Source organism: Balaenoptera acutorostrata, chromosome 3, assembly GCF_949987535.1.
Source record: "Balaenoptera acutorostrata chromosome 3, mBalAcu1.1, whole genome shotgun sequence".
Classification (NCBI taxonomy): Eukaryota; Metazoa; Chordata; class Mammalia; order Artiodactyla; family Balaenopteridae; genus Balaenoptera; species Balaenoptera acutorostrata.
Window position 1 is genome coordinate 19,407,611 of NC_080066.1, and position 26,317 is coordinate 19,433,927.

Here is a 26,317-nt window from a genome sequence, read left to right on the forward strand (position 1 = left end):
CATGGCAGTTAAATTTTTTAAATGAAAGTTTTAATTGAAGGATGGATAACATATACAAAGAAAAATAAACAAATCTTAGTTATGCATTTCAGTAGTTACACAAAGTGAACATACCCCTGTACCCCTGTAAGAAGCACCTAACTCAAGAAATAGAACAATACTAGAACCTCAAAGTTCCCTCTTCCCATTTCCAGACACTATACCTCCAGCCTGAATTTGAACATACGTTGGTTTTGCCTGTTTGAAACTTATGTAGATAAAATCATACAATATGGTCGCTTTTGAATCTAGATTCTTTTTCCTTGTGCCTCTGAGATTCACAGAAGATGCTGAACAGATGTAGTTCATTTGCTCTCATTGCTCTTCAATAGTCCATATTTACCTATTCCACTGTTGATGGTCACTGAGTTGCTTCCAGGTTTGGGCTGTTAGCAAACAGTGCTATTATGAACACTTTTGTAGTTGACTTTTGGTACACATAATACAGTGTTTTTTATATCTTTCAGTTTTAATATTTCTGCATTGTGGTGTAATTATTACATTACATGTCTGTTTCCCACACTAGACTGAGTTCCCTGAAAGGCTTTGTAACTTCAGTGTCAATTACATTACATGAGCCATAGCAGGACTTTTAAAATGTTTGTAAAGGAAGGAGCATCTAAAAGAATCCTTTTTATTTTAATATTTATTCTATTATGTTTCTTAAAACCCTTAAATGTACTATTTTACCTTTCTTGTGGTCATGTGTAAGAAGTGGACCCATTCTTAATTAAAATATCTGTAGAAATACATGATCAATAATGCTTTATTTACTGCAGTGATCATTTCATAATGTATACAAATATCGAATCATTATGTTGTACACCTGAAACTAATATATTGTTATATGTCAATATATCTCAATTTAAAATAAATGCTTCATATTAGGCACTGTACTGAAAGTACTAAAAGGCATTAGTGTTCCATGAGATATATTTTAGGTAGAATTACAGGATTACATAATTGGAAGGCATCTTAGGAACTGATTCAATCCATCATATTCATCATTACATTTCAGTAGGAAGTACCACATCTAAACCAGCACAGCTGCAAGAAGGAGCTACTTTTTTTTTTTTTTTTTTTTTTTTAGGAGCTACTTTTTAAATACCTTTTCCTGAATAACCTCAATTTCTTTTCTCCTTATGCTATTCTCCTTGATTGGAAATTCATAGTACCAGCAAATGGAAATACAACAGAAGTCACTGGAAGAAAAATTCTTATTCATCATAACTTAAAGACCAATGTACTGTAAATTTGCTTATTACATAAGCTTTAATGAACAGTTGCTAAAATGGAGTCCTAGATACGAAATGAATACCCAAGCCCTCTTATAAGTATGCACGACTGACTGGAATTGAAAAGGATATATAATAAAAGAGCAAGGAAAGAGTAGTGGAAGCGGTAGATATTAAACACATAAAATCTCCCTAGTTGGACACTGTTAGTTTCTTTCACTCTGGTGTCCTGGAAAAAGTCCAAGATATAAAGCAAGAGTTTTTTGCATTGACTGACTCCTGGCTCTGTCTACTTACTCCTGTACTTACTGCTACTTGACCTTGGGCAAATGAGTTAATATGGTTCAATTTCCTCATTGACAAACACCCTACAACGTTTTTGGAATACATGTTATGTGCTTGGCAAGTTATCAGGCACTCAGTAAGCCGTAGTTTTTATTACCTGGACGGTAATCTGAAAGCACACGATTTCAAAGTTAGTAAGCATCAGGAGCAAAAAATAAGACCCCAGTTCTCCGACTCCAGTCCAGTCCCACTGGGATACCTCTGAAAGGCACCACTGAGCGTCTATCCCTTTGGCTGGAAGCGGATGTAGTGTTTTGAAGTAGCACAAAGTGCGACGCAGCAGGAAGGCGGGATTTCCGTCGCAACAGCTCCAGCATCTGCGGGACAGAGAAAACGAACCGGAACAGGTGGGAGGAACGCCCGCCGCCAGAGGGAGGTGTCCGGAAGCGCCCGGAGCGGGGACTACATTTCCCACAAGCCCGCGGGGCAGGGAGAGGGGCGGGCGTCGGGGACCTTACCGGACAGGCCTTGCCCGGCAATACCAAGGTAAATGCCGGCACTGCGGCTCCAAGGGAAGAGTAACTTAAGAGTCTGCGCCTAGATTTGGACTAGTCACCCTCCTACCCCATCCCGAACTGACAAAGGGACCTGGCGACTTTGGGATTTCCGGGTCGCAGGACTCCACCCGCAGAACCTATAGCAGTACCCCCGCGTTGGGCCTGGGGGCGCTTCCTAGATGCCTGAGGACGGGGGGCGATGTGCTAGAAAGGTGAAGGCCCAGGGTACCTCTTTCTAGGGTTGATGATCCCTACAGGTCCCTCGTTCGCCCCTCCTCCACGCCCTGTCGCCCATTAGCTCGGGCTGGAGCTGTACGGAGCCCGGATCCCTAGGGATCGAAGTCGGGGGTGGTGCAAGGGAAGATGCTCTCCCTCCCCCCGCCCAGTCTAAGTAGCGGGCAACCTCCCCTCTCCTTTGGTTATTGATCGGACGTCCTTGTCTCGGGGCGGCTAAAGCTGTCAAAGACCTGCGAGCCAAGCACTGCTAAGCACCTCCATCCAGCATCCCTAATCCTTTCATCTACCCTTTCGGGTGTTAGGAAGATTGCCGCTGGAGAGGCTAAGTAACTTGCCCTAGGTCGCAGAACTTAAATGGCAGAACTTAAGGTTCGCACCAGGCCTCTCTGGATCTAAAGCTCTTTGCTTAAGTCCCATCACCTTTCTCAAACCTTAACCTAAGAGAGGACAGGCGCTGGGGACCACAGTCCTTTTTTTGCCCAGCGGTGCCCACACGCGCTGCAACCCCGCCTCGGCTGCCCTGGCGCCGACACATCGGTCGGGCCTGTTCAAACAGCGAGCCCGGGGCCCTCCGCCGATCCATCTCGCTGCTCTTCTTTTCCGCTTTCTCCGGCCCTTTTCCAGGGACAGACAGACGGCGCGCGTCATCGCCAAGGCTGCTGGGCGGGTGGGTGGAGTTTGCTGCGCGGCAACGGTGGCGGTAGCGAGTGGGTCCCCCCAAGACTCTGGGGCGGGGCTGCGGGGAGGGCGCGGACGGACAGACGGACCTCGCCGGGATGGGGGGTGTGGCCGCTCCGCCAGGGTCCTGCGGGTGGGTCAGCGGCACAGCGACCACCAGTGCCCGGGGCCCCTCCGCCTTCTGCTAGAGATGCTCTTCCTCTCGGTGAGTTGTTTTTCTGTCTGGGCGGCCCGGCCTCCCCAGCCTAGGTCACGCCCCCGGGAGGAGGAAGGAGCCGGGCCATCTCAGACTGTGTGGCCTGGATAGGGCAGGGCCACGGGGAACTGACCAGCTGCGCTCCGAGTCCTCCTCCCTTTGGGCATGTTGATCCGCGGCTGCGCTCCATGTTCCAGTTTCATGCAGGCTCCTGGGAAAGCTGGTGCTGCTGCTGCTGCCTGATTCCAGCCGACAGACCTTGGGACCGGGGCCGGCGCTGGAGGCTGGAGATGGCGGACACGAGATCCGTGCATGAAACCCGGTTTGAGGCGGCGGTGAAGGTGATCCAGAGTTTGCCGAAAAATGGTACGTGCACTTGGGCCCGGCTGGACAAGCCTTCTGCAGAGGCTTGAGGCCCCAGTTTCTGAATCTCACCTCCTTTAACCTTCTTTCTGCTTCTAGTCTTGCTTATTTAACCTACTTCTTTTTTTGGGTTGAAAAGGCATGTAACTGAAGGGGAGGTGTCGGATGGGAATTAATTGCCTGCTGATCTCTCAAGCCTGAGACAAATATATTATCCAGATTTTAAGCAGTTTATATTGTTGTCGAAAAGAAAAGTCCCTTAATGACTGCGGATTTGGGTATGTTTTTAAAAAATCTGGGATGGGGATGCCTAGGGCCGCATACTCATAAAGTCTACTTTTTGAAAACTTTTGATATGAAGGGAAAGAAAGGAGAGAGCAACTATATTCATTTGTAAAACGATTTCTCATATTTAAAAAGTACATATATATTTACTACTTAAAAAAAACAAACAAACCTGTTCTATGGTCCTAGTGTTCTCTTTTTCATACTCATGTGGGACCTTTGCAACTTGGGTGAAAAGTCATTGGAGCTGTTCTTTCATATTTAACCTGTCGTTTCTCTGGCTTCTGTCAAGATTTTTCTCTTTATCGTTGGTTTTGAGCAGTTTGATTATGATCTGTCTTGGTATGGTTTTCTTCATATTAATGCTGTTTGGGGTTTTGCAGCGCTTTTTGAATTTGTAATTTTATGTCTTTGACAAATGTTGGGAAGTTCAAGGCCGTTATTCAAATATTTTTTCGGTGGAGAGGCTTGGAAAGGGGGAATTTGACTTTTCACTTCATATCTTTCTGCAATAAATGTATATTTTTCCACAATAAATGTGTATTTTTTAAATAATACTTTTAACTACTATCATTGTGCCAGAGTGTAAAACTAACTGAATATAACACTAATATATTACTATAGTATTTAATGTCATGTTCCCTATTTTCATTAATTATCATTTGGCTAAGTAATGAATGTTCAATACCATTAACAAACATTCATTAAGTGCAGATACAAAAGGTTTTGAAAACAAATATCCACAAAATAGCTTTCCTTTTGTAATCTCAAACACCAAATTGGAGGAGGACATATGAGGGATTGAAAGAAAAGAGTGAATGAACAAAATGTAGAGAACTAACATAGGAACTTATTTAGGTATTGATTTTTTAAATGTCTGATGAAGAGAGTTTACAGGAAGGCATGATTCTAAGAGTTTTGTTTAAATGGTACCTTCATCCTTCTAAACCACACGTTTTTATATTTTTTGAAAATTGATAGAGCTAGACTTGATGATAGTTTGCTATCTTTGCTGACACCATATATCACTTATTAGGAAACCCATATAAGTGTAAATACAGTTTGTGTTTATATAACATTTAAGAAGGTATTGCCAAGTTAAGAACCTCTGCCAAAGGGCAGCTGGGTGGGGCAATGTTCAGTACTGTACTATTATCTCCTGAAACTAAATAGATAATAATTGAAGCAGAAGTATTGTTATAATTAATCATTAAATAGTTTTATAGTAAAACTTTTTTTAAAAATTTTTATTATTTTTTAAAATTTATTTATTTATTTATTTATGGCTGTGTTGGGTCTTCGTTTCTGTGCTAGGGCTTTCTCTAGTTGTGGCAAGCAGGGGCCACTCTTCATCGCGGTGCGCGGGCCTCTCACTATCGCGGCCTCTCTTGTTGCGGAGCACAGGCTCCAGACTCGCAGGCTCAGTAATTGTGGCTCACTGGCCCAGTTGCTCTGCAGCATGTGGGATCTTCCTGGACCAGGGCTCGAACCCGTGTCCCCTGCATTGGCAGGCAGATTCTCAACCACTGCACCACCAGGGAGGCCCAGTAAAACTTTTAAGTTGTGTCATCTGTCCTGGATTATTTTGCAAATATTCTTATAGTTTTTTTGTTGCTTGTTGCTTAATCTTTATGTATGGCATAAAGTTATAATGAATCCTATAGCACCTATGTTTGGTATGACCTTGACCTTTAGAAATTTATTTTCCTATATAATGTTTTAAACACATATCAAATGTATTGGGTTGGCCAAAAAGTTTGTTCAGGTTTTTCTGTAAGATGTTGTGTGTGAGCACCTTGAGGACAGAGACTATACTTTATCTAGTGTCTTATACACAGAATACATTCAATATATGTTATTAGTTTTTGCTCTAACCTAATGTATATGTTACTCACCTTAACCAATAAACTTTTAAATCTCAGTTGATTAACTTACTGAAGATATTATGAGATGAGGCTTTTGATGTTTTAAATTTAGGTTTGTGTCATTTATATAGGTAACCTTTTTTTTTTTTAATAAATAAATTTATTTATTTATTTATTTATTTTTGGCTGCGTTGGGTCTTTGTTGTTGTGCACGGGCTTTCTCCAGTTGCAGCGAGCGGGGGCTACTCTTCGTTGCGGCACGCAGGCTTATTGCGGTGGCTTCTCTTGTTGCAGAGCATGGGCTCTAGGCTTGCGGGCTTCAGTAGTTGTGGCACGCGGGCTCAGTAGTTGTGGCTTGTGGGCTCTAGAGCACAGGCTCAGTAGTTGTGGCATACGGGCTTAGTTGCTCTGCGGCATGGGGGATCTTCCCAGACCAGGGCTCGAACCCGTGTCCCCTGCATTGGCAGGCGGATTCTTAACTGCTGCACCACCAGGGAAGTCCTAGGTAACCATTTTTAACTATAGTTTCTCCATTTTTTTCCCCTCTGCTCTATAAAGACTGTATCATTGAAACACTGTATCTAATGGATACTCCTAAATGAGCATATATTGTGTAGATAATTTATTATTGTGATTTTGGAATTAATTATTCACTCCTGGCCAAACCTGAAACACCAGCTCTCAGCTTGTCTGTGTTGTAATTTTCACAATGTTTATAAACTCCTAGCTTTTGATTACTACATGTTATCAGATTATTATGCAACCTATGAAGTTGTTTTTTTTTTTTTTTTTATAAATTTGTTTATTTATTTTTGGCTGTGTTGGGTCTTAGTTTCTGTGCGAGGGCTTTCTCTAGTTGTGGCAAGCGGGGGCCACTCTTCATCGCGGTGCGCGGGCCTCTCACTATCATGGCCTCTCTTGTTGCGGAGCACAGGCTCCAGACGCGCAGGCTCAGTAGTTGTGGCTCATGGGCCTACTTGCTCCGTGGCATGTGGGATCTTCCCAGACCAGGGCTCGAACCCGTGTCCCCTGCATTGGCAGGCAGATTCTCAACCACTGTGCCACCAGGGAAGCCCTATGAAGTTTTAAAAACATCTTTTTACAGTTTTAATTTTTGTTTTCATAATAAATTTTGGAACAAAAGTAATGCACAATAAATGTAAATTTTTAAAAAATGCAAATAAGCAAAAAAGAAACTAGAAGTAATCTATATGCCTATGACAGCAATATCTGTCCTCTTTTAACATTTTGACATGTTTCCTTCTACTCTGCTTTTTAAGTATATAAGTACTTATTTTGTAAAAATGGATTGTGCTGGATATGCTGTTTTAAACTGCTGTTTAACTCTCATTTTATAGTAGATCTTGAAACTTTTCTCATGCTATTTTTTATATTTTTCTACAGTAAAAATTTTAAGGGTGGTAGTTATAAATAATCCCATAATTTATGTATATCATAATTATTTAGCCAGTTAGTTGTTATAAAACATTTATATTCCAGTTTTTCTCTCTCATTAAGAGTATTGCAACTTATAGCACTTGTTCAAACAATTTGAAAACTTTAAACATAAAAAAGTTTATTGATAAGCTAGAAACATAAGCTAGACTGATTCTCAAAAAATTGGCATGTCCAAAACTATGGAGGTAGGAAGTGAGAAATCTGTTTTATCTTGGATTAATTCTTTTTCTACCACAGTACACACTGGTTGGCTTTAGCCAAAGTTCCTAATCCCCTGAGAAATCGGAAATTTGGCCAAGAGAAGTTGAATTTCTTACTGTTGCAGTTTTATTAAGCAGAGTATACATTTAACTTTCATTTGTGCTAGTCAGTGTGGTTTGTCACAAATTTTTAATAGAAATACCTTATTACAGTTGCATGATAACAGTTATTCTATATTTTAATTTATTTGTTTTTTTTAAAATGACATTTGCCAGTTATTTTGGTTACATCTACAACATGTTTATTCATTTATTCTGTTATTTATTGAACTATATTAGGTGTTGTTATTAAAGTGTAAAATCTCAGAGTTTTTTCAAATCAAAGAAATAAACTGAGCCATAACTTTTGTTTCTGTAAAATAAGAATAAATTGTCTGAACTATTAATGAAATATTAAAAAGTCACTGTTAGTAAGCTAAGCATTAGCTCATCAATTGTGTTCTCCAAGTGATCTTACTTAATGTATGTTTCCAATAGGTTCATTCCAGCCAACAAATGAAATGATGCTCAAGTTCTATAGCTTTTATAAGCAGGCAACTGAAGGACCCTGTAAACTATCAAGGCCTGGATTCTGGGATCCTATTGGAAGATATAAATGGTAATTTTATGTAGAGAGCTATGAAATAATTTTGAGTTTAATGACATAATAATCATATGACTGTTACTTATGTGGTTATGGATTATTCTGTGCACAAAGTATTCTAGGTACTGGATACATTTTTATCCTCTATGAGCTCTTTTTTTTTTCTTTAAACAAGAGTTTTTGTTTTTTTTTATGAATTTCTTTATTTATTTTTGGCTGCGTTGGGTCTTCATTGCTACACGCGGGCTTTCTCTAGTTGCAGTAAGCGGGGGCTACTCTTTATTGCGGTGCGTGGGCTTCTCATTGCGGTGGCTTCTCTTGTTGTGGAGCATGGGCTCTAGGCACGCGGGCTTCAGTAGTTGTGGCACGCGGGCTCAGTAGTTGTGGCTCGCGGGCTCTAGAGCGCAGGCTCAGTAGTTGTGGCGCACGGGCTTAGTTGCTCTGCGGCATGTGGGATCTTCCCGGACCAGGGCTCGAACCTGTGTCCCCTGCATGGGCAGGTGGATTCTTAACCACTGCGCCACCAGGGAAGCTCCCTCTGTGTGCTCTTAACACAATTTCACACAAATAGGAAGGTCTTGGGGAAGAAAAGAAGACAATAAAACCAAAAGAGGTAGATTTATCAAAGATATAAAAGCATTTTCAATTAGTGTTTCCTTTTATGGAGTTTGTTCTTTTTATTATGCCAAGAATAAGTCCCAAACTACATTAAAGGAACAACAGACTCTTCTGCCTCTTTTACCTGCCAAGAAGAAGAGTGACCTCTTGCTTGTCAGGTGACCTTGTTTGCTTTGAGCCATTGAGATAATAAATAACTAGGAGCATGACTCAGGTTCTGCCTTACTTTTTATCTAAGCTGTCACTCCTGTCCCACTGTACCTGAATAGAAATTTCATTTTTAATATATTTAATAGAATCACAAAATACCTCTGCCATGTTTCCAGTTGACTAACATTTGATGTTCTTAAACACTATTGAAGAGGTGACAAATGTCTAACAGGATGTCTGATGTCTAACATGACCATACTTCATGTACGTCAGGAACAGAGTGTGCTAATTGGCAGAGTAAGTCTTTAAGAGCCACGTTTGTTTGTTTGTTTGTTTGTTTTAAATTTATTTTTATATTTATTTTTGGCTGTGTTGGGTCTTTGTTTCTGTTTTTTTTTTTTTTAATTTTTTCCCCCTACTTTATTTATTTATTTATTTAACTTTTTTATTTATTTATTTATTTATTTATTTATTTTTTTATTTAGGGTCTTTGTTTCTGTGTGAGGGCTTTCTCTAGTTGCGGCAAGCGGGGGCCACTCTTCATCGCGGTGCACAGGCCTCTCACTATCGCGGCCTCTCGTTGCGGAGCACAGGCTCCAGACGCGCAGGCTCAGTAGTTGTGGCTCACGGGCCCAGTTGCTCCGTGGCATGTGGGATCTTCCCAGACCAGGGCTTGAACCCATGTCCCCTGCATTGGCAGGCAGATTCTCAACCACTGCGCCACCAGGGAAGCCCCAAGAGCCACATGTTTTGATGGCTAAGTTTCTTCACCCTGCATTGGAAGTCCTTAAACTCCTTTGAGGATTTCTTTCTTTTTTTTTTTTTTTTTAACATCTTTATTGGAGTATAATTACTTTACAATGGTGTGTTAGTTTCTGCTGTATAACAAAGTGAATCAGCTATACATACACATACATCCCCATATCGCCTCCCTCTTGCGTCTCCCTCCCACCCTCCCTATCCCACCCCTCTAGGTGGTCACAAAGCACCGAGCTGATCTCCCTGTGCTATGTGGCTGCTTCCCACTAGCTATTTTACATTTAGTAGTATATATAAGTCCATGCCACTCTCTCACTTCGTCCCAGCTTACCCTTCCCCCTCCCCGTGTCCTCAAGTCCATTCTCTATGTCTGCGTCTTTATTCCTGTCCTGCCCCTAGGTTCTTCAGAACCTTTTTTTGTTTGTTTTAGATTCCATATATATGTGTTAGTGTTCAGTATTTATTTTTCTCTTTCTGACTTACTGCACTCTGTTTGACAGTCTCTAGGTCCATCCACCTCACTACAAATAACTCAATTTCGTTTCTTTTTATGGCTGAGTAATATTCCATTGTATATATGTGTCACATATTTATCCATTCATCTGTCGATGGACACTTAGGTTGTTTCCGTGTCCTGGCTATTGTAAATAGAACTGCAAAGAACATTGTGGTACATGACTCTTTTTGAATTATGGTTTTCTCAGGGTATATGCCCAGTAGTGGGATTGCTGGGTCATATGGTAGTTCTATTTTTAGTTTTTTAAGGAACCTCCATACTGTTCTCCATAGTGGCTGTATCAATTTACATTCCCACCAACAGTGCAAGAGGGTTCCCTTTTCTCCACACCCTCTCCAGCATTTATTGTCTATAGATTTTTTGGTGATGGCCATTCTGACTGGTGTGAGGTGATACCTCATCTTTGAGGATTTCTTAGTCCTGTACTTTCCTCTAAGATCTTTATGACTAGTCATATTAGGTTAAATGTAAGAGCAATATGTTATTTAAGCTGTTTGAAGAAAATTTATTTATTTACTTAATGATTTTCCTCAGAATTGAACTTTGGTGGAGTTAAACTGCTTCAGGAAAATATCTCTAAAATGAGAGGTTTTCTTTTTAGGCAGAAATTTCAAAGGGCTCTTCTCATTATTTGAGGCTTTAAAATTTTCCTGTCCCTCACATTTTCATTTTTTTTTAGAAGTAAGAAACCTTTTCCATTTTTCAAGTGTTAGACTCTTATTTTTTAAATATAAATTTATTTATTTATTACTTTTGGCTGCGTAGTCTTCGTTGCTGCCTGCGGGCTTTCTCTAGTTGTGGCGAGCGGGGGCTGCTCCTCATTGCGGTGCGTGGGCTTCTCACTGCAGTGGCTTCTCTTGCTGTGGAACATGCGCTCTAGGCGCGCGGGCTCTAGAACGGAGGCATGGGCTTCCCTGGTGGCACAATGGTTAAGAATCCGCCTGCCCATGCAGGGGACACGGGTTCGAGCCCTGGTCCAGGAAGGTCCCACATGCTGTGGAGCAACTAAGCCCGTGTGTCACAACTACTGAGCGCGCGAGCCACAACTACTGAAGCCCAGGCGCCTAGAGCCCGTGCTCCACAACAAAACAAGCCACCGCAATGAGAAGCCTGCGCACTGCAACGAAGGGTAGCCCCTGGTCGCCACAACTAGAGAAAGCCCACGTGCAGCAACGAAGACCCAATGCAGCCAAAAAAAAAAAATTAAACAAAACTTCTGTTCATTTGAAACATGACTGTGACAGTTCATATAGAGTTTCTAAAATGTTCATTTTTGTCACTGTTATTTATAATGATATAAAGACTTTTAAAGAGTTCTTAGCAAATAATTATGAACAGTCTACGGTCTCTATAATCTATATAGAGATTATAGAGACTATATAATGTAGTCCCTATAATTTATGGTCTATAGATAGGTTTATACTTCTTAGTTTTAGCTACTATTTAATTTGCCATTTTATTCACTGTGATATTTTTCTTCAAGGTGGTACATTTAAAGAGGTCCTTTGGAAACATTAATATAGCTTTAAGTAAAGCCTGTTTTAAATTAATGATCCTATAGCAATAACTATAAATTGTATTCTGAGCAATTGAAATCAGGTGTCTTTCTGTAGTTAATTGGATATTTTTATTTCTAGGGATGCTTGGAATTCATTGGGTGATATGACCAAAGAGGAAGCCATGATTGCATACGTTGAAGAAATGAAAAAGGTAGGGAAAATAATTCACAATAGAAAATAAAACTACTTAGAGCAGTTTTGTTTTTTTTTTATTTATTAATTTTGGCTGTGCCAGGTCTTAGCTGTGGCCCATGGGATCTTCGTTGAGGCATGTAGGCTCTTTAGTTGTGGCATGAATGTGGAATTTAGTTCCCCGACAAGGGATCGGACCTGGGCCCCCTGCACTGGGAGCACAGAGTCCTACCCATTGGACCACCAGGGAGGTCCCTATTTAGAGCACCTTTGATTTAGTTTTTTTATCAGGCAAATTAGCTGCTTTGTTTTTAGGAACAAAGAGATTGTAATATGTTAGAATACAGAATCTAGATTACTGAGCTTATCAGGGCTTTATCTGTCTCATTAAAGTTCATCTTAAGGTAAATGTTTTTTCCTTCAGATGTGCCACATTGTGGGGACATGCTATTTTCTTTTCTTTTCTTTTTTTAAATAAGTTTATTTATTTTATTTTATTTATTTTTGGCTGCATTGGGTCTTTGTTGCTGCATGCGGGCCTTCTCCAGTTGCGGCGAGCGGCTACTCTTCGTTGTGGTGTGCAGGCTTCTCATTGCAATGGCTTCTCGTCGTGGAGCACAGGCTCTAGGCACGTGGGCTTCAGTAGTTGTGGCACGCGAGCTCAGTAGTTGTGGCTTGTGGGCTCTAAAGCGCAGGCTCAGTAGTTGTGGCATACGGGCTTAGGTGCTCCATGGCATGTGGGAATCTTCCCAGACCAGGGCTCGAACCCGTGTCCCCTGCATTGGAAGGTGGATTCTTAACCACTTGCCACCAGGGAAGTCCCATGTTTTCAGTTTTTCATCTTTCTTATCTTTCTCTATCGTTGACTTCTGCAGAAAATATATAGATAGGAATCTTTTCAAATACTGATTTCCCTTACTCAGGAGTGTGGAACTTAACTGGGCTGTCTTGAAAACATTTCTGTTTTGAAACTTTTTATGAGAAATAGGTAACAAGACTGCCCAACAGTGTTCTCATACAAGTGTTGACTCATAAGTTGAGATGTTTCTATCACTGGATTTATCAGTAACAAGCATTTTTCTGTAAATGCAAAAATCCTTCAGAAGCAGAATAAGACAAGGATGCTTTTAGTTTCTCTGGTAACTAGTAAAGAGGGCATTCTTTATTAACTAGCTCTTCAAGGAGCAAATTAATGAAGAAATCATGGATTTTTAAAGATGATCTTACTGCCTTTTTATAAAGGAACATTTGTATTGATATGTTGGTAATGGATCAGAAGTTGTGAAATCTAGATCTGTATAATAATCTTAAATAATCTTTGAACATAGAGAAAATATGTAAAAAAGGAATATTTTTTTTCATGTAGAATAAGATAAATTTTATTGTAATTAGAAAAAGATTTAAATATTTTAAAAATGGTAGAACCGCTAATACATTACAGTTACTGCTTAAAAGCTCTTAATTCAGAGTAATTCAGCAACCTGAGAGAAAAAGAGCTGACTCCCCTCATTACCCAAGGCAATGTTGTGGTGAATTTTAATTATAAAGATTGGTTCAGTATTTGTAGGAATATTTTTTTGCCAGATGCTTTGATAGTATTAACCTCTGTAGTACTTTTTATTTGGTAGATTCAGAGTAATTTGTTTTGTTTTAATGTCTTCTACATTGCTCAAAGTTGTGCACTTTGTTACATTTTCACAGTTTTTATTTGGTGGACTTTGTTTTTCTATAAAAGAGGTCAGAGCTTAGTTCTTTTGGCTGTTAAGTATATCAGTAGCAGAACAAAGGAGTCTTTCAAAAGCAGAGAGAGAACGATAATGTACAGCTTTGGTTTGATAACATTCTTTTTTCTTTAAATATTGTTATAATCTTTCCTCATTCCCTCCATTTTAACTATTTAGTGGTAATTACTTTTAATTGTATTTTGTAGATTGATACAGAAAAGACATGTGTGTATATATATATCCTATTATTTAAAAAAAGAAAGAAAACCAATAATGGTATCATATTAAACATACTGTGCAGCTACTAGCTTTTTGCCTGTAAAAAAAAATTTATAGATATTTTTCCAGTCAGCACACACAGAACTAATCTTAGTCTTTTTAATATCTGCAAAATATTCCATATATAGAAATACTTTATTTTGTCAGTCATCAGTTGATGACTCTTTATTTGAATACTTTTTCACCTAATTTACCTTGCTCTTTAAACTTGATGATTCTAAATTGGCCTGTAGTTATGAAGGTGTCTGAAAGTGGTTGCCATTTCCTACTTTACTTAACACCCTTTTAAAAACACTACCTTGGTTTTAAAGAACAGACATAATAATTTTACTCTAACCCCACAATTTTCTATTTTATTTTACATTAGTGCCTTTAGTGCTTAATGTACAATCTATAGCTTATTATATAAAATTTTACACGAAGCTTATGTAAAATAGTTTCCAAAATGAGAACGCTTTTAAATCTTTACTTGAAATTTTCCTAGGGTGGTATATGCATCAATGTGTAATTAACATAGATACTTTCAGGAGTCTATAAAAGCACTTCAAATCTCAAAGTTATCGGTAAGTAAATTATAAATATATTATTTGGTGCTAGTGTGGATCACATTAATAGTTTGTTTTCACAGGATTTGTTTCTTTTGATTACAGATTCTTGAAACTATGCCAATGACTGAAAAAGTTGAAGAATTGCTACATGTCATTGGTCCGTTTTATGAAATTGTAGAAGACAAAAAGAGTGGCAGAAGTTCTGATTTAACCTCAGGTTGGACTCTTTTACCTAGTTTTTCATTCAGCAGCTGATATATTATGCATGTATTAATATTTATATTATATGTCTAATTTTTTTTTTTACTTTCACATGCCAGTCCAAGTGGAGAAAATCTCTAAATACTTAGAAGGTAGGAATAATGAAATCCATGTAAAACTTTGGTTTAAAATGTATATGCCAAAAGAACTCTGCACAAATTTATATAACTTATGAGCTTTTCACTCAAGAGTTTTCTTTCAAGCAAATACATTGCACAAAGTTCCAAAATATTATAAACCCTAATTTTTTTTTCAGAGTTTTAAAAAAATTTTTATTTTATATTGGAGCATAGTTGATTAACAATGTTGTGTTAGTTTCAGTGTACAACGAAGTGATTCAGTTATACATATACATGTATCTCTTCTTTTTCAAATTCTTTTCCCATTTAGGTTATTACAGAATATTGAACAGAGTTCCCTGTGCTATTCAGTAGGTGCTTGTTGGTATAAACCGTAATTTTTACCCTTAGGTTATTAAAACATGACAGACGGTTCATTTGTATACAAAATTATAACAGAATTCATGGTTTTATTTTTATGATTCATAGTTCATATTTTCTATTTTGCTTTATGAATTATATTAGCTAATTATATTAGCTATTATATTGCTATGGCTGAAATGACTTGCTAGCTAATTTTAAGTGAATATGTTTATAGTATGGTTTAACTCTAGTGTAGCTAGCTAAAACAAGACGTCAGTGAATTCACCTCACTTGGTCTTTTTTTTTAGAGTTCTGTTTTCATGTTCTCAGTAATGAATTGAAAGTCGTATCATTTTACGTACTAGCAGGAGCTGAATAATCTGCAGATTTGCTGGTATTAGCCATAAACATTTGCTCTTTAAATTGTTTTAGAAAACAGAGTGAAATGAGCTCGTAGGAGTCATTCTAAATGACAATTATATATGTTTTAAATAAAAATCAGCCTGGCCATCCGTTTTTTTTTCTTGGCATTCCATTCACAAGGCATCTTTTACTAATTGATCGAAACAGTAATCTTCCTGTTCTGTCATAAGGCCTGCAGTTTGTGTCCGCCATAGTAACTGATGGTGACTTTTACTGGGCATAACTCTGTACCACACCCTCTGTATCTGATTTGTCTACCTAGAGGGGTCAAATATTAACAAATAATCTTCTTTATAATTCATACTTATTCAAGTCAGAAAAAAAAAATAAATGTTTTCTGTTTGTGAAGTGTGTTATTAGGATGCAGAGGGGAATAAATCAGGACCTGCTTTGGTTGTGTCCAGCCTACTGCCAGAGGCAAATGTTGAAACAACTAGCTATAAAAACAAGGAAGAGTGAAAAATGATAATAAAGGCTCAGATCCATAATCCCTTAGCTATAATTTAAGAGTTCAAAAGGCTTGATAAAGCTTTTTTGATAACCCATTTGAGAGCAAAACCTGTCCTAACATGAACAGGAGGAGCAAACCTTGACCTTAAATGACATGAGGCTATTTTAAGTTTTTATCCTATTTTGTACGGCTCTTATATTTTGCTACAAATATCTTAATTTTTTTTTTTTTTTTTTTTTAGTGAGAGCTGTCTTAGACTCTGTTGAAGGTGTCATATACTATACATTATGTATAGTATATGACCTTTGCAAAATTAGAAAACTCTGGATTTCAAATCATACCTAGATCCAAGAGTTGTAAGGGATGCGGACCTATACCATAATTTATTTAACCTGTACCACTCTAATGGAATTTAGATTGTTTCCTCTTCTGATCTTCAAAAGATGCTGCTGAAAGTAACCATGTACAGATGTCACTTTACATATGTGGAAGTATATCTGTAATAAATTATATTAGAAATATAATCATTGGATCAAAGGATGTGGGCGTTTGATGAGTGTTTCCAATTTTGTAAGATATTGCCAAGTTGCAAGACAGTTTGCAATCTTGAGTTTGTTTCTTAAATAAAGAATCTTGTTAAAAGTAGCCATTTAGGCCCAGTAGAACAGATTATCTATGTCACATGGGCTTTTTCAGAATATATATACATAGTAAGTTTTGAAAACAGGAAGTGTAAGCTCTCCAACTTTGTTCTTTTTCAACATTGTTTTGACTATACTTTTTTTTTTCTGGCCATGCCACACGGCTTGCGGGATCTTAGTTCCCTGATCAGGAATCGAACCCATGCCCCCTGCAGTGGAAGTGCAGAGCCCTAACCACTGGACCACCAGGGAATTCCCATTTTTTTTTTTTAATAATTTTATTTTTTATTCCCATTTTTGACTATTCTTGATTCCTTGCATGTCCCTATGAACTTCAGAATCAGCTTGTCAGTTTTTGCAAAAATGGCCAGCTGGAATTTTGTTAGGGATTGCAATGAATCATAGATCACTTTTGGAAGTATTGTCATCTCAACAATATTGTCTTCTAATCCATTTATTTAAATGTTCTTTAATTTCTTTCAATTGCTAGTTATTTTATTCTTTTGCTGCTATTGTAAATTGAATTTTCTAATTTCATTTTTCGATTGTTTGTTGGTAGCTTGTAGAAATACAATTAATTTTTCTATATTGATCTTGTATCTTGCAACCTTGCTTGACCATTTATTAGTTCTAATAGTTTTTTTGTAGATTACTTAGGATTTTCTATGTATAAGAGCATGTCATCTGCAGAGATTGTTTTACTTCTTCCTTGTCAGTCTGGATGCCTTTAATTTATTTTTCTTGCCTGATTGCCCTAACTAGAACTTCCAGTACAGTATTAAATAGAGATGACAAAAGCAGACATCTTTGTCCTTTTTTTTAAAAATTAATTTATTTTATTTTTGGCTGCGTTGGGTCTTTGTTGCTGTGCACGGGCTTTCTCTAGTTGTGGCGAGCAGGGGCTGCTCTTCGTTGAGGTGCACGGGCTTCTTATTGCGGTGGCTTCTCTTGTTGTGGAGCGTGGGCTCTAGGCGCACGGGCTCAGTAGTTGTGGCACACGGGCTTAGTTGCTCTGCTGCATGTGAGATCTTCCTGGACCAGGGCTCGAACCCGTGTCCCCTACACTGGCAGGCAGATTCTTAACCACTGCGCCACCAGGGAAGCCCAGACATCTTTGTCTTTTTCCTTATTTTAGCAACAAAACATTCAGTCTTTTAACATTAAGTATGATTCTAGTGAGTTTTCTTAGATGCCCTTTATCAGATTGAGGAAATTCTCTTGTATTCTCAATTTCTTCAGCATTATATTCATGAAAGAGTGTTGGATTTTGTCAAGTGCTTTTTCTGCATCCGTTGTGATAATCTTGTGGCTTTTATCCTTTAGTCTATTAATATGGTGTACTACGTTGATTTTTGGATGTTGAGTAGGGCTTATTAGTAATTCTCTGTGCTTTCTGCAACTCTAGTCACAGAGCTGCTGTGATGCTGTCAAGTAGTTTTGCTGCAACCCTCCATTTGATGGGGGTTTTGGGGATTCCCTGATGCTTTGTTTTGTTGAAGGTGTCTGTGGGTGGTGAGTGTTTCTGTTTTTTATTTATTTTTTTGTCAGTTGTTATTTTTTTTTTTTTCTGGTTGTCAGGGAAAGAGTAAGGGAGATTCAAAAGCTATGCTGCCATCATGATTCTCTAAGAGAGAACAGACCATAATGCCTATGATAGAGTTGAATTTTTACTCCTTAGTTCTACTAATTAGGGAATATAATGAGAATGAGAATATAGGCCTGACTGATGAATGGAGATTTTATATGTTATTTGGGATGCATGGGAGCATCCAAAATGGACTTGTGTAATTGAAAATAAAGCCCAGAAGTTTATGGAGGAAGGCCACTGTTTTTGGCCAAGAGCCACTTAGGATGCCTTCAGTATCTCAGAGTTACAGAAATATAATTCCCAATATGACAGAATGGGGTTTACTAACCATCAGCATTGGCATCACATGGGAGCTTTATGGCAATCCAGAATCTTAGATTACCCCAGACTTACTGATTCAGAACCTACCTTTTAACTAGATCTCAGGTGATTCCTATCCATGTTAATGTTTGAGACGCTTCCATGTATTTACTCTCAAGGTATGACTTTGGGTAATAGGACAATTTACCTTTTTAAGTGATTAATCACATTTACTAATGCTTTTTTTTTAAAAAAAGCTTAACTGTAAAGACATAATAATGTAAGTTGTGCACCTGAAGCCCTAAAGGTAATAAAAGGATAAAAAACTTTTTAGTGGCTTCCCTGGTGGCGCAGTGGTTAAGAATCCGCCTGCCAATGCAGGGCATGCAGGTTCAAGCCCTGGTCTGGGAGGATCCCACATGCCGCGGAGCAACTAAGCCCGTGCACTGCAACTACTGAGCCAGCGCTCTAGAGCCTGTGAGCCACAACTACTGAGCCCGCGAGCCACAACTACTGAAGCCCGTGTGCCTAGAGCCCGTGCTCCGCAACAAAGAGAAGCCACCGCAATGAGAAGCCCGCGCACTGCAACGAAGTGTGGCCCCCGCTCGCCACGACTATAGAAAGCCTGTGCACAGCAACAAAGACCCAACACAGCCAAAAATAAATAAATAAAGTTATTAAAAAAAAAACAAAACTGGGCTTCCCTGGTGGCGCACTGGTTAAGAATCCACCTGCCAATGCGGGGGACATGGGTTCGAGCCCTGGTCCGGGAAGATCCCACATGCTGCAGAGCAACTAAGCCCATGCACCACAACTACTGAGCCTGCACTCTAGAGCCCACGAGCCACAACTACTGAAGCCTGAGTGCCACAATTACTGAAGCACACGCGCCTAGAGCCTGTGCTCTGCAACGAGAAACCACCGTAATGAGAAGCCCACGCACCTCAACGAAGAGTAGCCACCGCTCGCTGCAACTAGAGAAAGCCCACGCACAGCAACAAAGACCCAACGCGGCCAAAAATAAATAAATAAAATAAATAAATTTAAAAAAACAAAAAACAAAAACTTTTTAATGTAGTCCAACTATAATATTGATAAGATTGCTTTTAGGGCCAAAGCTATTTATGTTTTCAGCATGCTAGCCTATAGCAACCGTCTCTTCATTTACTGTGTATTAAAGATCATTCATCTCTTAACTTTACATTTTGATCGATGTTACCTTAAAAATAATTTATCCACTGCCTTGTTCAGAAAGGATTTAAGATAGCTTTATCATTTTGTTGTGAACTGATAACTGGAAGAATTAATGTAATGTACATATATTTACTGTGAAAGAAAATAATTCTGTTCATTACATGTTAAAATTCTAACTTTTTACTTCAAGATTATTTTATTAGTTATTTGTGAATTACAGTATTATTTTTAAATTACAACATGATTGTGTGTTATAGCATTATAGATTAAATGGTCATTTCATATTTTAGATCTTGGTAATGTTCTAACTTCTACACCAAATGCCAAAACTCTTAATGGTAAAGCTGAAAGCAGTGATAGTGGAGCTGAATCTGAGGAAGAAGAGGCCCAGGAAGGCGTGAAAGGAGCAGAACAAAGTGATAACGGTAATCTTTGAGTTATGAGCTAATCACTACATTAACTAAGGCGAAAGGCTATGGAGAGGTTTGGACTTATTTGGCATTGTGTGTGATTAGGGCACGTGGAGGGATGTGGGCTGTTGACCCTATAACCAGGTTTGTTGTGGACCAAGAGGCTCTACTACAGAGTTCAGGGACAGCCAACCTTAAGCATAGATGGATTGACATTAATTGAAGGCAAACAAGGATAGGCCACTCCTATAGATGTAATGCCTGAAATGCTGCATTAGAAATGTATTCATTTAAGGTATTGTTTCCAATATGAATATGCATATGTTACCAAGGAGAGGAGACAAGTTAAATTCTCAATATCTTGTCAAGAATGGCATGGATTCCAGAGAATAGGATACAGGCAGCGATTCTGATGAAGAGGGAACATTGGAATCGTGGGGTACTGCATTAGGGGGGCCTTGTGAGTAAGAGTACCAGTGATTCTTGGGGAGACTAGTTTAGAAAGGGGAGGCAGAAAGACACTAAAACAAACCATACAGCTTAGTTTTGCCTTCACTTTCCAGTAAATGCTGACAAATAATACCTTCTTTGAAGGCTCTTTTTATTGGCTATGTAGACCTATATATGTCTGGGTCTTATAGAGCAATTTGCCTATGCCTGAAAGAGTGAAAAGACCTCAAGAGATTTATCTCTTAAAAGGGGTTCTAGAAGATTCACAGGGAACTGAAGCAGTTTTGAAACCAACACAGCTTGGGTGAGCTCTCAGCATATAATTAACCCCTTTTTAAGGAGCACCCACCCCATCTCTCTGATCCACATAGGAAGTCCTTCAAATGGATTATGATAGGCTGGGGAAATGACTACCTGATGTTAGAACATAGTGTACAGAAGTTTTCCTACAGTGAATTTTTATGAATCTCTCCATTTTCACATAAAAGATAAGAAAATGATGAAGAAATCTGCAGACCATAAGAACTTGGAAATCGTTGTCACTAATGGCTATGAAAAAGACAGCTTTGTTCAGGGCGTACAGAATGACATTCATGCCAGTCCTTCCCTGAATGGCAGAGGCGCTGAGACAGTAAAATCTGTAGATCAAAACTTGGAGCAAACTGAAAAAACTGCTGTCTGCGTTCACCAAGGTACTGTCCCATCAAAGTTGTTTCTTTGGCTTCTTTCCTATGAATAATATATTCTTTTAATAATTTTAGGATATTTAGGAGCTGTTGAGAATTTTAAAAACCTCTATTCAGTAACATCTTAAGGTTTATTAATATTATAAGGGTTTATAGCTTTGAAAGACCAAAATAGGGCCAAGGCTTTTATATTTTTCTTGAAATATTTTTTATTGTGTTTTTGTATGGAATTTTAAAATAAAATCTTTGAAATTTTTACTTTTATTACTGATGTTTCTTTTAACTCACATCTCTAATTAGATGATACTTTTGTTCTCAGGTCAGCAAAATAAGGGTAAGTTACGGCTCTAGGAGTGAGCCTATAGTGTGTATACAGTGAATTATTGACATTGCTGTAATTCACTAGAGAAACCAAGAAGTACCATTTCTTAATATAACAACCAAATGTGCACAGTTGCATCCCAAATTTAGGGTCCTAGCCGGTAGTCAGTTTTTTCTTATAAAGTTATTAGGTTTTTATAAGTTTGATCTGGACAGTGTCTTTTTATAATTCCATGATAAATACTTTGTAATCTTTTTACATAAAAATTACTGACTAAATTTAAAATTTTGGTAAGTTAAAAGAAAGTAAATCAAATTTATCTCCCAATATGAAATGGTAAATCAAATTTATCTCCAAATATGAAAATAATAAAGGGCAGATAAATTTTGAAAATGTAATAAATGCATTTGTCTTCAATTAGAGAATAATTATTCTTCCCGGACATTTGTATATATTTAGATGTAAATGATGATCATGTTGAAGATGTTTCAGCAATTCAGCATTTGACGAGTGATTCAGACAGTGAAGTTTACTGTGATTCCATGGAGCAATTTGGACAAGAAGAGGTAAAAATGACATTTTTTAATTGATAAATTTTCAAAGTGATATATCAGAATTCACCTCTAATTCCGAGGTATGAAAACATACCTCTAACATGTTTAAACGTTTGTATTTTGTTTTTTTTGTGAATTAAAAAATATATAAAATTCCTGAATATTCAAAAATGTTTAAATATTATAATTTATAATGTATTTACATTTATAAATATTCTGAGAGAGGTGGGATGGGAGGCAGAAGGTGAACTCCTCATGCTAGTCCTTATGTTTGAGACATTGATAACAGTCAAGAAGATTGAATAATTTCAAACAAATAAATCTGTTCTTCACATTGACTAATACATTGGACTGAAATTTTAAGTGGAAATACTTTTCAAATTTCAGTTAATTAAGATTTGGTATTGAAAACTAACATTTGGAAAACCATTAAAAGTACATGAATTTTTTTTTTTTTCTCTTGGACAACTTTTTCTGGTAATGATTAGGGTGGTTTTGACGGCTTTATTTATGTTCGTTGTTTTTACATCCTCCCCCTGGTCTTTCCCCACCCCTGTTCTAACACTGTGCTTTTTAAATTTTTTAAATTTATTTTGTTTTATTTTTTATTTTAAAATTAAATTAATCTAAAAATTTAAAAATGTATTTTTTTTTTATTGAAGTATAGTTGATTTACAGTGTTGTGACAGTGCTTTTTGAATACAGTAACTCTGGATATTTAAATGTTTCTTGGATGAATGACTGAGTCACGAGCACAGTTCACTGCAAAACATCTCAGTTCTTTGCTTGTATATAAATCGTCTCTATCCCATTTCTCCCCTACAGATGGGAGGCAGAATATGAATTGAAGACATTTTTTAGAAAAATAATATTTTCTATAATAACATTACAAAAATACCGCTTTATAAAACCAGTCATTCTTCGATTGTCATGGAAACTTTGTGGTGTATAACTACGTGCTTTACGTTTGTAGTCTTTAGATAGCTTTACGTCAAACAATGGACCATTTCGCTATTACTTGGGTGGTAATCCCAGTCAGCCCTTGGAAAGTTCTGGTTTTCCTGAAGATGTTCAAGTATCTCCTGGGAATGGCAACAGGGGGGACACACAGGCGGCAGCAGTGGAAGGCAAAGGTGAAGTAAAGCACGGAGGAGAGGATGGCGGGAGTAACAGTGGAGCGCCACACCGTGAGAAACGGGCTGGAGAAAGTGAGGAATTCTCTAACATCAGGAGAGGGAGAGGTGTGTAGCGCTTGTTTTTTGTTCTCACTGTCTTTATAAATGAATTAATGAAATGGGGAGGTTCTAGATAGGAGAGGTACCAGGACTGTCCCTCTGCAAAGGGAATGTTGAAAGTTATCCTCGCGGAACATCTGACCATTTTCCTTTATGTCTGGTTCTCTCCTTTGACTCTACAGGGCATAGCAGTGTATTCTTTGAAGGTGTGGGAGAAAACATGTCTATTTCCACATCTTTTATGCAGTTTTTTAAGGTAGCCAAATTTATGTTGTATCACCTCCTTGAACACTCACTTACTGATTGCTCCAGCTGTGCTGCTGCTTTTTTCCTACTATAGGTGAAAATCTGAATTCCTTATCGTTTCCCATTTCCCCGCTTAGGTCAAAAGACATCATTTCAAGCTGATAAATCAAGTAATAGAGATAAAAGAACATTTAACAGTACAGAGGGAAACATTAAGAATATTAATGTGATCAGGTAATAAAGAGTTGAGTGGGGAAGAAAAGTAGGAATATTAATTTACAGTTGTTTATAGTAAAGAATCAATAGGTACTGTCAAAATAGCCATTTGAACAAAAACAAACCTTTCTAATTTATCAGAAAAAAATACACATTTTTAAAAAAGCAGTGAAAACAAGCCATGTAGTAAAATATTTTTTAAAACTCATAAAACAATGCATAATATAAAAGACTTAAGATCAAATGCATTTGTGAAAGCAGTACAAGTAAACAGGCTCTACTCACCTACTTAAAGAAGAAGGTATTTGGATTGGTTCACAAAACAAAGCATAACTTCATGCTGTAGTCTACAAGAGGCATATTCAGAAAGTAAAAAATAAAAGTATAGGCAAAGGTATCTCACACAAATGCACATTAAAATAAAACAAGGTTAGTAATCTTGATATCAGGGAAGATTAATTTCAGGACAAAAAGTATTAAGATAAAGAGGGCCACTTGTAATGTTAAGGTGTGCAGTAGAGACTTAAAATTGTTAATATCTTATATAACATCAACACTTCAAAAAGCAAAATCTGCAGATGATATAAGGAGAAATAGGGAAAATCATTAATATTCAGGAGACTTTAATGTACTTTTTTTGGTCTATATGAGAGTATAAGGACAAAAACATAACTAAGGATAATGAGAACCTTACTAACATAATTAATTTGGTAAATCTAATTGGTAGTTATCAAACTGTGTACCATGATACCTATGGAACCTGATAATTCTAGCTGCTAAATTTTTCTTTGTTACCCTTAGGACACCCAGGCAAGAAACTTTGGACTGTATTTCTTATTTATTGTCACCATTGTCTCCCCCTTTCTACATTTGGTCCATCAGATAAACCTGTAATTCATTCTCTCTAATGTCTTCCTTTCCAATTTGATAGCCAGGCCAAGCTTTTCGTTTTTCACTGATTCAGAAACCTCTTAAGCTTGTATGACTGTTCTTATTTTCTAATTAAATACATACTCAAAGTGATCAGGATAATCTCTCTGTTTTTTTTTTTTTACTAAGACACATTCTTCCTATTGAAGAATATACAGTGTTTTTTGTCTGTATATATGCCTATATATATATAGGTCTTCCTATAAAGCCTACACTCCTCACCTTCACATGGAACTTGATTCGACCTGTCCTTTGCTCTTCCTGACGTTATCATCCTCATGTTTTCATCACTCTCCTTTTTAGCATCTACCTCAAATAAGTAAAGAAAATCTTCCCACTCCCACCACCGGCTTGCCCCTTCCATGTCTGTCTTTCCTATCATTTGGCATAGTCTTTTGTCTCTTCTTTTTTTTTTTTTTTTTAAATTTATTTATTTATTTATTTATTTATTTATTTATTTTATGGCTGTGTTGGGTCTTTGTTTCTGTGCGAGGGCTTTCTCTAGTTGTAGCAAGTGGAGGCCACTCTTCATCGCGGTGCGCAGGCCTCTCACTATCGCGGCCTCTCTTGTTGCGGAGCACAGGCTCCAGACGCGCAGGCTCAGTAATTGTGGCTCACGGGCCTAGTTGCTCCGCGGCATGTGGGATCCTCCCAGACCAGGGCTCGAACCCGTGTCCCCTGCACTGGCAGGCAGATTCTCAACCACTGCGCCACCAGGGAAGCCCCTGTCTCTTCTTTGTTGATATTTGACTATCCCTTCATTCAAAATTCAACCTAAAGGAAAAAAACAGTGCTTTTGGGGAGTCTTTCCTAATAATTCACATTTAACTTTAATTAGTGGAATACTATATTCTTTTAATATCCTTACACTTTTACACGCATTCCTTTTGTCAGGACTTTTATGTGTTCTGAATATAGGATAGGTTAATAAATCTTGATAGCATATTATAAAGCAGTAGGGAAAAAGCAGGCTCTGGGGACCCCTAGGGTAAGACAGTCAAGTGTATGATGGTCATAACATGTCCCGCCCTCAACCTAATTAAATGAATAAAAAAGAAGAAAATAATATCAAGGTATATGGCAACAGCAACTAGATAAGGGACTCATCCTCGTACCATAAACTTTGCAAAGTATCAGAGAGACAGGACAATTAGAAAGAAACTAGAATAGATAGGAAGTTCTGTTCTCTATAGAAACAGTGAGAATGAAGGTGAGTCAATGAAATTTTGAAAAAAACCTCTCAATTTAGTGGGAAGCAGACTGGAAGCCATAGTGGCTCGAGGGTGAAGACTCAGAGTATCCTTCTGGAACTCTTTTGGACACACAGCCAGAATGAGTGCAAGACTTGTTATTATTTTTCTCTTCCACCTCTGGTTGAGAAGGAGGCTGGAGAATGGGGCATAATCTGGTGGAACTAATCACCTCTTGTCACAGAGGCTTAAAAAAAAGAGAAGATACAGGGAGGATTGGGTAGCCTAGTGTCCAGTTCACCGAATTTCACATACCCTCCCATCTCCTTCCCCTGGGGACAAGCAGAACCACAGCCAGAGCTAGAAGAAACTGGGGTTTGCTTTCAGACATGACCTCCCTCTTCTAGTTCTGACCTTGAGGACACTGAGGGCGTCAGGGGGAGATAATTGCTCAGTGATAATTCTCTGTCA

The 26,317-nt window shown here is 38.1% G+C and overlaps 2 protein-coding genes across 7 annotated transcripts in view; one reads left to right on the forward strand and one right to left on the reverse strand.

Annotated features, from left to right (window-relative positions):
* The first annotated feature begins 1,984 nt into the window (after positions 1 to 1,984).
* The window catches only part of ACBD5 (acyl-CoA binding domain containing 5), a 36,786-nt gene continuing 12,453 nt past the window's right edge, over positions 1,985 to 26,317 (forward strand). The window contains exons 1-10 of one of the 6 annotated variants that reach the window (XM_007167394.2): positions 3,090 to 3,236; positions 3,425 to 3,593; positions 7,936 to 8,056; positions 11,723 to 11,795; positions 14,430 to 14,544; positions 14,648 to 14,680; positions 19,898 to 20,032; positions 20,956 to 21,159; positions 21,935 to 22,041; positions 23,003 to 23,270. In XM_007167394.2, the coding sequence (XP_007167456.2) occupies positions 3,222 to 3,236; positions 3,425 to 3,593; positions 7,936 to 8,056; positions 11,723 to 11,795; positions 14,430 to 14,544; positions 14,648 to 14,680; positions 19,898 to 20,032; positions 20,956 to 21,159; positions 21,935 to 22,041; positions 23,003 to 23,270 (1,240 nt within the window). In that variant the 5' untranslated portion in view covers positions 3,090 to 3,221. Of the gene's footprint in view, positions 2,106 to 3,083; positions 3,237 to 3,424; positions 3,594 to 7,935; positions 8,057 to 11,722; positions 11,796 to 14,429; positions 14,545 to 14,647; positions 14,681 to 19,897; positions 20,033 to 20,955; positions 21,160 to 21,934; positions 22,042 to 23,002; positions 23,271 to 26,317 lie in introns of those variants that run through there. The other 5 variants (XM_057543122.1, XM_057543123.1, XM_057543124.1 and 2 more) reach the window with 5 other exon arrangements.
* MASTL (microtubule associated serine/threonine kinase like) overlaps positions 8,561 to 26,317 on the reverse strand; it is a 77,089-nt gene continuing 59,332 nt past the window's right edge. Inside the window, exons 12-13 of the mRNA XM_057543117.1 lie at positions 24,016 to 24,073; positions 8,561 to 8,618 (exon numbers count right to left, since the gene is read on the reverse strand). Coding sequence (XP_057399100.1) covers positions 24,042 to 24,073 — 32 coding nt within the window. The 3' untranslated portion in view covers positions 8,561 to 8,618; positions 24,016 to 24,041. The remainder of the gene's footprint in view (positions 8,619 to 24,015; positions 24,074 to 26,317) is intronic.